At 48.6% G+C, this 10299-nt stretch overlaps 1 protein-coding gene and 1 long non-coding RNA gene across 3 annotated transcripts; one reads left to right on the forward strand and one right to left on the reverse strand.

The window, feature by feature from the left end:
* Positions 1 to 2578: 2578 nt before the first annotated feature.
* Positions 2579 to 9129, reverse strand: Ttc24 (tetratricopeptide repeat domain 24). Of its 2 annotated transcripts, XM_031376049.1 has the most exons (10): positions 9086 to 9129; positions 8231 to 8880; positions 7860 to 8063; positions 5784 to 5912; positions 5550 to 5662; positions 5142 to 5240; positions 4049 to 4146; positions 3830 to 3933; positions 3133 to 3229; positions 2579 to 2863 (listed from the first exon to the last, which is right to left on the reverse strand). In XM_031376049.1, the coding sequence occupies exons 1-10, from the start codon at positions 9112 to 9114 to the stop codon at positions 2782 to 2784; spliced, it is 1605 nt and encodes a 534-aa protein (XP_031231909.1). In that variant the 5' UTR covers positions 9115 to 9129; the 3' UTR covers positions 2579 to 2781. The 2 variants fall into 2 exon arrangements, 1 of the variants encoding a protein (XP_031231909.1); XR_004119975.1 differs by lacking the exons at positions 3830 to 3933; positions 5142 to 5240; positions 5550 to 5662; ... (2 more) ...; positions 8231 to 8880; positions 9086 to 9129 and adding an exon at positions 4798 to 4931.
* LOC116094107 lies at positions 5050 to 7414 on the forward strand. Its single transcript, XR_004119976.1, has 3 exons — positions 5050 to 5405; positions 6745 to 7115; positions 7205 to 7414. It is a non-coding gene; the product is annotated as an uncharacterized LOC116094107 (long non-coding RNA).
* Positions 9130 to 10299: the final 1170 nt, after the last annotated feature.

Raw genomic sequence — 10299 nt, forward strand, 5'->3', positions numbered from 1 at the left:
GAGGCAAAGGCAGATCTTTGTGAGTTCAAGGCCAGTTTGGTCTACATTGTGAGTTCCAGGATGCCCACAGTTACATACCTGTTTCAAGTTAAAAAAAAGAAAGAAAGAAAGAAAAAAAAAGAAGGATAAATGTGCTTTTTCTCTGTGAAACTGATCATTTTCCCACTCCCTCCTCACCCCCTCTCTTTTGCACAATGCTGGAGATGGAATTCCAAGCTTCTTGCTTGGTACACAAGTTCTGGACCACAGAGCTATACTCCTGGCCATATTAACCAAATTCATGTCTCACAGTATTACACTCCAGCCTCGTTAAATGGACCCAGTCTATTTAAATCTCAGGGCACGGTTAGAAAGCATGAGACAGTGGGATTGAGTTTTTTCTCTCCTACACTTTTTTAATCATTTCACTTTTTTTTTTTTTTTTGGTTTTTGGTTTTTCGAGATAGGGTTTCTCTGTATAGCCCTGGCTGTCCTAAAACTCACTCTGTAGACCAGGCTGGCCTCGAACTCAGAGATCCACCTGCCTCTGCCTCCCAAGTGCTGGGATTAAAGGCATGTGCCACCACCGCTTGGCCCATTTCATTTACTTCTGATTTTAACATGATCAGAAGTAAATTATTTTTACTGCAGCCTGAAATAAAGTACACTCACTTACTACTTATCAACACAGGGCCAGGGTCTTTTCCTGAATTGGGGCCAGTGAGTGGATTTGTGTTTGTTTGTTTCTGAGACAGGGTTTCTCTGTGTAGCCCTGGCTGTCCTGGAACTCACTCTGTAGACCAGGCTGACCTTGAATTCAGAAATCCGCCTGCCTCTGCCTCCCGAGTGCTGGGATTAAAGTTGTGCACCACTACCACCTGGCTAGATTCCACATGTTTTTTATAGATACCTTAACAGTTACCTATCACCCACAATTTACAGTTTGCTTCTTTAAAAAAAATTTTTAGATTTATTTTATGTGTATGAGTGTTTTGCCTGTGTGTATGTTTGTGTACCCTATGCATGCCTGATGCCCTCAGAGGTCTCAAGAAGGCCCTGGATCCACTGGAACTTGAGTTATGGACAGTTGTGAGTCACCATGTGGATGCTGAGAATTGAGGCCTGGTCCTTTAGAAGAACAACAAATGTTCTTAACCATCTCTCCAACACTTCCCAGCCCCAGTTTGCATTTTTAAAAGATTTTATTAATTTATTTTATATATGTGGTGAGCATACTGTCGCTGTCTTCAGACACACCAGAAGAGGGCATCAGATCCCATTACAGATGGTTGTGAGCCACCATGTGATTGCTGGGAATTGAACTCATGACCTCTGAAAGAGCAGTCTGTGCTCTTAATCACCGAGCCATCTCTCCAGCCCCCAGTTTGCATTTTTATGATTGATTCATTTTTATTTTATATGCATTGGCATTTTGCCTATATGTGTGTTTGTGTGAGGTTATCAGGATCCTTTGGACTTACACACAGTTGTGAGCTGCCCTGTAAATGCTGAGGAATGAGCCCAGGTCCTCTAGTAGTGCAGCCAGTGCTCTTAACTGCCGCGTCATCTCTCCTGTATCAGTTTGCTTCCTTAAAGGGAATCAGCTCATGAATGTCCAAAGCAAATAGAGTGCCAGACTACTCTAGAATCTTAAGGTTTGGGCCAGTTTGTAAAACTCCCCTTGTTTGTATCTACTGACAGCTTTTTGAAAGTGACTAACCTTGGCCTGGTGCTTGCTTAGCACAGGATGCCCTGTTATGCCCCACCCCGCTTGCTGCAAGTAAAATAACAGAAACAACCCAAAAGGTGACCTAATTTGCATGAGTCTGTTGAGGATCCAGCTCAACTTGATAGAGACAATGCTTCTTTTGACAATCAGGTCCCAGATTCACATTTGTATTAAGTCCCAGACTGCTGACCAGCTCAGATGGGAGTGAGGTGGGGGTGGGGCTGCACTGAGGTCTGTGTCACTCAGTTCTGCATCCCAGTCCTATTGGTGTGACTCAATCTTTAACCCATTTCACCTCTGAGTTTTCTCTTCCTCATCTTGGTTTCATTGTTGGATTTTTGTTTTTGTTTTTTTGGGTTGTTTGTTTGTTTGTTTGAGATAATGTCTCACTATATAGCCATGACTAGCTTGAATTTGCTATGTAGACCAGGCTAGACTCAAACTCACAGAGACCTGCCAGTCTTGGCCTCCCTAGTTGCTTTGTTTTTTCTGAGATAAAGTCTTGCTACGTAGCTCAGGCTGGCCTTGAAGCTGTGATCTTCCTGTGTCACCATGCCCAGCCATCCCTTTCCTCCTGCACTCCTGTGAGGAAATACCTGTAAGTGTTCAGGGTGTGAAGCATGCTCAAAAAAACATAGCGCCATCATTGCTGTTGTGTGTGACCTCAGGTATTCATGCGGGACAGTAACGAGAGTGTTTGCTCTCGCTTATCTTCTGTTGTATGACATTCTCGTCTCCAATGTGAAAAGGGGACGTGGAGAAGCTCAGTGGTCCCAAAGTCATCTGAGCCAGGAAGTCATTTGTAGAACTAGCAAAAGCTTTTTAACAGTCATGACATCCTAAACCAGAAAAGCAAGGGTCAGTGCTCACTGTGCTTTTCCCAGTCTTATTTTGTTTACTGAGTTAAAGTCCCCCCAAAGAAGAGCAAAGAGACTATGCCAAGCCAGCAGAGCCCTTGGCCTGTCCAGAAGCACCAAGTCCATACCCTCTGAAGAAGCTCCTCCCGCAAAGGCCCTAAGTGCATCTATTGGGAAGTTCCTGGAGAGGTAAGCTCTGTAGCCAGCAGGTATAGGTCACATGATGGTGCAGAGGCCAGACTGGATGCGTGTCCTCTGGAAGTTCCTGCCGAGGGTTTCCTTGTTCCATAGGGATGACCTAAAGGAGACAGAGGGGCTGCTGTAGGGCAGCTGCAGAAGCCCACGGGGCCACCTCCCTGGCTGCAGCTTCTCATCCCTATTTTCTTTAGGACTCTATCCTTCTAAAACCTGCAGACAGGACTTGCAGGAGCCTGGGATAATGCTGAGCCTTAGATGTTTTCTTCCCTCAGCCTAACAGTGGCCACTCCCAGCTAAAATTACCACAAGCTAACTGCTTTTACTCATGCTGCCCATCCTTCAGGCCCCCACCTCTCCTCTAGGACTTACCTGTTGACTTGGAGTTTGTTGGGTGCTATGATGAAGGGATATTCTACCCTACTGGGACTTGGGCCTCCAGATGTAAGATGGGCCGTGGCTCCTGAGCCTGCATGGAGAGGATTGGATACACTTATCACAGGCCTTTTCATAACCAGGACTTCACAGTGGGAAAGAAGAAGCAGGGGTGGGGGACAGTAGGGTGGCTATCTAGCTATGTATTGGTTACTTCACGGAAGATGCCCTGGACAAGCTTGGTAAACACGAATCCCCTAATGATGGAGGAATGATTCCCTAGAAGGAAACACACTAGAAACACATCAGGAATCTAAGCCAGCTCACCAAATAGCAAGGCCTTCAGCTCTGTGAGCTTGAGAGCTTCAAGGGACAGTCTAGGAAGCAGTAAAGCCTAACAGGGTGCCTGTCATGGAGCGGGGTCTCCACACACCCTGGTCTCTAAGATACACAGTTTAAGTTGCTAGGAAATGAAAGCTAGGGAACAGGAGGCAACACACACATCTGGGAAGGCCTTGGAGGAAATGGGCCAGGCTCCCATGAGATAAGCAGAAATGTAGGGAAACTGCTGCAGGCAGGGGAAGCCAGGGGTGGGTGGCAGGCATGGTGGAGGGGAGGGACAACCAGGAAGGTAAGATGAGGGTTCTGACTGCAGAGTGGGGCGTGATCCTCCCCCCTCCCACTTTCCACTTACGGTTCTGTCTCTGAGGTCTTAACACAGTGTTCATGTTCACCAACCCCTCCATCTCTTTCTTCTCACAGCCTTCTGACTCTTTACCTTCCCACCGACTAAATGGTCTTCAGGAACAGAGAATTGGATGTGGCTGGGCTGTGGGATACCCCTGGGGGACAGCTCCCCACTCCCGGGCCAGCAGCAAACCCTCTTCTACCATGTCAGGACTGCTTAGCTCACCTGTCCTGGGCATCTTCTGCACTACTTTGTACTCTGGCTGAGGTCTCTCTCTCTAGGGAGGCCTTCCATGAAGACTGGAGCTTTCCAGGAGCAGAGGGCTGGTGAATGTACAGAACACGGCATGAGGGAAACCCGCTGGCTACCACCACCCTTCCAGCTACCTTCAGGGAACCACAGTGTCCTGCGACACAGACTCACATGCTAGAGACAGCCCAGGGGAGTTTCTGAGACTCAAATTCTGAAGTAAGGCCCTTTGCTCTCTAAAGGTTCACCTACTAAATCTTAGATCAGAAATCAGGCTTGTAGACCCAACCATAGCCTGACCATTATCATGCGATGCCCAAAGCCTCTGTGTTATGAGGGTTAGTGGAAGGCCTTGGCTGAGGCCTAAGACTTTTGACTTTTAATCCAACCCCCTACCTGTTCCAGGATAACTACCTCTATCCCCCGGTATGGTAACTGAACCTTTTGTCTCATATATGCTGGGCAACCATTCTACAACTGAACTATACCTTCTCTGCTTCAGGTGAATTTAACTGTATTTAAAGATTATACAGTGTCCTGGGCTTTAAAACAAGAGGACATTCAACCCATTAACTCCCTATAGTAAAGCATAAGTTTCAATTCTTGGAGTGAGAGGATATTTCCTATAGAGGAAAGCATTTGGAGGGCCCATGACCCGGAGAGAGATACACTGGGAAGCAAAATAAGCTAGAGCTAGAGTCCAAGGGGAGCCATAGAAACCCTACCAAAGAGACAGCTCCTGGCGTTTTCTTGGAGCACCACCCCCATCCTGTGGCCATTTAGGGAATTGCATCCAAGAACAGCCTCCCAGCTCTTCATACAAATGACTGAAAGGCCTTGGCCTTAACCCAGTGGGGCTTGTGACCTCAGCTAAAGCCCCGAGAAACAGCCCGTGTACAAAAAGATATGTCACAATCTCCGTCCGCCCCCCTGCCCCACCCCCCTACAACCTGATATACATACATCCCTCACGCGAGCCCGGGAGTGGTTAAGTATGGCATTCCTGAGAACATCCTTTCTGGGGCATCTTGTCCCCACCCCCACCTCCTGGTCTTAGGTGTCATACTACCAGGAAATGAATCTGGGTTAGCTTCTCCTGAGCCACGAAGGTCCGCATGGCATCTGCCAGTTTGGCCACAAGTCGCTCTCGTATGGAACCTGGTTCATGCTGGGGAGAAGAGGGACGGGGTGGAATGAGTATGGACTGAGCTATGCCGTCTGCAAAAATAGGAAAGGGACAGAAAGAGCGAGAAGTCTTTGTGCCCCACCACCATGCTACCATGCCACCATGCTACTGAGCGCAAAACTGTAGGCAGACTGCCTCTTCCTCCAGGTAACAGCCCTGGACCTAGCGTGGTGTTTCTTCTAATCAGTAAATACATGGTAGGAGTAAGGAGCAAGGCCAATAGTATTAGCCAGAGAAGGTTTCTAGAGGAGGGGAAGTCAGGAAGTCAGAGGCCATCATGGCAGGTCTCACCTGACACAGGGCCAGCGCTTCCTTATAGTATTTCAAGGCCTGGTCATGTTGACCCAGTCTGGCTGCAGCTGCCCCAAGGCCCTCACATGCCTGCCACTGTCCCTTCATGTCCCCTAAGGAAGAGAGCTTGAAAGATCTTCTCATGGTCCCTGTTCCACAGACCCTTCCGGCATTGTGTACCCTCGGTCTTTACGTCCCCCTCCCTGAGTTCCAAACAAATCCTCTCATTCTTACCAGTGTCTTGGGCAGCCTGAAGGGCATGCAAATAGCTGTCCCAGGCAGCCCTGTGGTCCCCCAGCTGGCTCAGTGAAAATGCCAGGCCGCTAAAGCTGCGACCTTGCTCCCAGCGCTGGCCCACAGAGCCTGAAATCAGAACGGGTCCGTTTGAATAGGGACTTGGTTGCTGGGGGCACCGAGACCCTCCGCAAGGTCCCCTAGGAGTCCCAAAGCCCACCCTCAGTGCCTCTAGGGAACCCACAAAGACCGAAGCTATCCAGGTTGAGCCTCTCACCTCGTTTTACTCCAAGTACCTCCATAGAAAGTTGGGACCCATGAGTCAGTAAAGACTATGTTAATAGGTTGAGGCAAAAAATAAAATAAAATTCAGAGATCTGTCTCTACCTCTAGAGTGCTGGGATCAAAGGTGTGCACCACCATACTGGAAGGTAAAAAAATAAAAAATAAAAATAAAATAAAATTAAAAAAAAAAAACAGCTAGCCAGGCTGTGGTGGCACATACCTTTAATCCCAGCACTTGGGAGGCAGAGGCAGGTGGATTTCTGAGTTCAAGGCCAGCTTGGTCTACAGAGTGAGTTCCAGGACAGCCAGGGCTATACAGAGAAACCCTGTCTCGAAAAACCAAACAAAAACAAAAAAACAAAAAACAGGGCTGGAGAGAGATGGCTCAGCCGTTAAAGGCTAGGCTCACAACCAAAAAACAAACCAACAAACAAACAAAAAACAAAACTATTGGCCAGGCAGTGGTTGCACACACTTTTAATCCCAGCACTTGGGAGGCAGAGGCAGGCAGATTTCTGAGTTCGAGGCCAGTCTGGTTTACAGAGTGAGTTCTAGGACAGCGAGGGCTACACAGAGAAACCCTGTCTCAAAAAACAAACAAACAAACAAACAAACAAAACTACTTAGGGGCTAGGTACCTAGGCCCACTCGTGTGATTGGATGCCATGTTTTGTAGGTATATGGCTGTGCACAGATGGGAGTCAGAGGACCACTTGCCAGAATAGGTGCTTTCCGTCATCCACACGGGTTCTGAGAAGTGAACTCGGGCTGGCATGCTTGGCAGCAAGTACCCTTACCTGCCGAGCCACCTCAACTGCCCCTCAAAGCACCATCTTTATGTTTGGAAACTGAAGCTCAAAGATGGGAAGTGGTTTGCTGCTGAAGGAGGAGACTCAGAACAGCACCTCTAGCCTCCCAACCTCCATCCCCAGGCTACTGAGCCCACTACCTTCTGCTCTGTCCAGTTCTCCCATTTCAGGTAGTCCCAGGCCAATAACTGGTCCCAGAAATCCAGCCAGCCAGGGCTCCGGGTGTAGAGCTGTGCAGGTAAGGACCCAGACTCCTCAGTCCCCTCCCAACCCTTGGGGCACCGCTGGGTTCATTGGAAACATTTTATTCTTTTTCTTTTTTGACAGGATACCATGTAACCCAAGCTGGCCTGGAATTTGGTATGTAGTCAAGGAAAACTTTAAAACTTCTGATTCTCTTGCCTCCATCTACTGAGCGCTGAGATTGCAGATGAGCACCACTACAGTTGGTTTATGTGGTACTGGGAACCAAACCAGGGCTTTGTGTACGCTAGGCAAGCACTCCAGATATATGTATATGTATGTATGTATATATGTATTCACACACATATAATGTATATGTATACTGTGATGGTTTGCATATGCTCGTCCCAGGGAGTGGCATTATTAGAAGATGTGGCCTTGTTGGAGGAAGTGTGTCACTGTGGGGTTGGGCTCGGAAATCTTTCTCCTAGCTGCCTGAGGATGCCCAGTCTGTTCCTGGCTTCTTTTGGATGAAGATGTAGAACCCTCAGCTCCTCCTGTCCCACGCCTGCCTGGACGCTGCATGCTCCTGCCTGATGACAATGGACTGAACTCCTGAACCTGTAAGCCAGCCCCAACTGAATGTTGTCACTTATAAACTTGCCTTGGTCACGGTGTCTGTTCACAGCACTAAAACCTAACTAAGGCATATATGTCTATGTCTATATATCCTCCCCAGGTCTGAAACCTCTCTTTAATCCTTTAGTCTTGGCCCCAGTCCCCAGTTCCTGGGACCCACCATGCAGATTGGCAGCCTTCTGGTGAAACTCCTGGGCTTCCCAATAGTTGCCAAGGACATTGTGGGTCATTCCAAGGTTTTGAAGCACTGTAGCCTGCTCTGCTGGCTGTCGACACAGGGGTAGGGCCTGCAGGAAGGCTTCTACTGCCAGAGGGAACAGTTGGAGCTGGAAGTAACCCATGCCTAGATCATTGTAGAATGGCCCTAGAGAACAGAACCAGAGTCACTGACAGTAGTCAGATGAGCGATAGCTAAGGCTGTACTGGTATATAGTTCCTGACCCACTCCTCCAGGTTCCCCAGCCCTCAGGACACCACCAAGCTTAGGCGTAGCACTTCTTTAGAGCCCACACCTTGTTTACTAAGGCTCACCCAGCAGTCCCTGGTCAGTGCTGCGGTCAGCATCAGCAAGCTTACGGCTCTCCTCCAGAGCCTGCAGCACATCACTCAGTCCGTACTGCTGACTGCTCAACATACATCTCACAGCAGCCACCTGAGCCAGGGCTGCATCCCAGAGCTGGCCTGCATGGGCATAGGCCCGGCTTGCTTCTTGTAAACTGCAAGCTGCTTGCTTAGGCCATCCCAGGGCCTGGTAGCAGGCTCCTATTTTTGCCTGTGCTTCCCCATGGTAGCCCTGTGGCTGGTAGTGCACCAGAGCCCTGTGGTACCAGTTCAAAGCTTGAGTCAGGTCACCAAGGGCATGATAGGCCAAAGCCACATTGAAACTCTGGTCACCATGACACCAGCGTTGAGACTTCTCTTCAGGGTGGGCTCTCAGAAGTAGCTCAAGACCTGTAGCTGGGTCTCCAGTCTCCACATAGGCAGCCCCAAGGTTAAAGGCACAGGCTTGAAGAACAGGGCTATCTCTGGTTGATGGGGCCTTTGAGGCCCGCAGAAAGGCCTTCTGGAAGCTGCCCAAGGCTTCCTGAATCTGAGCAGCATGCAAGGCTCTATGGCCAGCCCTGGTGAGGCTCTGGATCTTGGCTTCTTCTTGCAGCCTCTTCTTTTTCTCCTTTTTCTTCCTGCAGGTTGGGGGGTTTGAGCAGAGTCTCAAGCTTCTAGTGGCTGTCCTCAGGGATAGGGGAAGACCCAGGGTTGATACCAGAAACAGAGGGGTCAACAGGTCAGCCTTAGCTCTCTCCTCTACTCCTCCAGTAGAATCCCTCAAGGGAAATTTGGCTCTACCTCTGACCTCCAGGGACCAAGCATTTTCCTCTGATCTCTTACCTTGCTTCCTGTGTCCCACTGGGCAGCATTTTGACTCTCTCTCTCTCTTTAGAACTCTTCCAAGTTCTCTGTCAGGGCTCAGACCAAGTAACACTTCTGAACACTTCCCTCTGGAAATTCAATGCCCCGCGTTACCAAAACCAAAACCAGACCAAACAAAAATCCCTGCAAACTCCTGTAATTTCTTAGAATTTTTCTCCCTAAGCCTTCCCCCTAATGTCTACTCCCAGTACTGGGGATTGAACCCAACGTTCAAAACAAGCATCTGCCACAGCGCTGCATCAGCAGCTGCGTTTATCTCAGTCTGTCACTAGCCTGGGGATGAGCTGAAGGCAATTAGATCTTCAGTGAAAGTTTATGAAAGGGTTGGGCCTGGAGCACCGGCTCAGCAGCTAAGAGCACTTGTTGCTCTGGCAAAGGCTTCTTCAGGTTTGGTTCCCAGCATCCACATGGTGACCTACAATCATCTGTCATTCCAGTTCCAGGAGATCCAACTCCTCCTTGTCTTGGAGGGCATCATATGCACTAGGACCATGGACATACATGCAAGCAAAACAGCCGTACACATAAAATAAAGATAATCTTTTAAAGGGCTGGAGAGATAGCTTAGCAATTAAGAGCATTTACCACTTTTTCCAGAGGTCCTGAATTTGGTTCCCAGAATCCACCCAGGTCAAACAGCTTGCTCGCAACCACCTATAACTGCAGCTTCAGGGAATCCAAAGTCTCTGGTGTGTACACACACACACACACACACACACACACACACTTAAAACAACAAAAATCTAGCTTTAAAAAGTTAGTCAATTTGACTCCTCCTCGTGGCTTCTGCAGGCATTTGTACTGACATACACATAATTTTAAAAATAAAATGTTTTAAGCCTAGTGTGTTAGCACAGAACTTTAATCCTAGCACTCAGGAGGTAGAGGCAGGTAGACCCCTGAGATTGAGGCCAGCCTGGTCTTCCCAGACAATCAGGAATATACAGAAAACCCTTATCATCTTCAAGGGTCCATTTCAGTGACATCACATGAACTCAATTGTGAACCCACATTCTACCATTCCCTGCGGATTATGGTCCTCTTTAGTCAACTTCTAAAGGATTTATTTTTGCCGGCGGTGGTGGCGCACGCCTTTAGTCCCAACACTTGGGAGGCAGAGGCAGGCGGATTTCTGAGTTTGAGGCCCAGCCTGGTCTACAGAGTGAGTTCCA

Source organism: Mastomys coucha, unplaced genomic scaffold, assembly GCF_008632895.1.
Source record: "Mastomys coucha isolate ucsf_1 unplaced genomic scaffold, UCSF_Mcou_1 pScaffold16, whole genome shotgun sequence".
In the NCBI taxonomy this organism is placed as follows: Eukaryota; Metazoa; Chordata; class Mammalia; order Rodentia; family Muridae; genus Mastomys; species Mastomys coucha.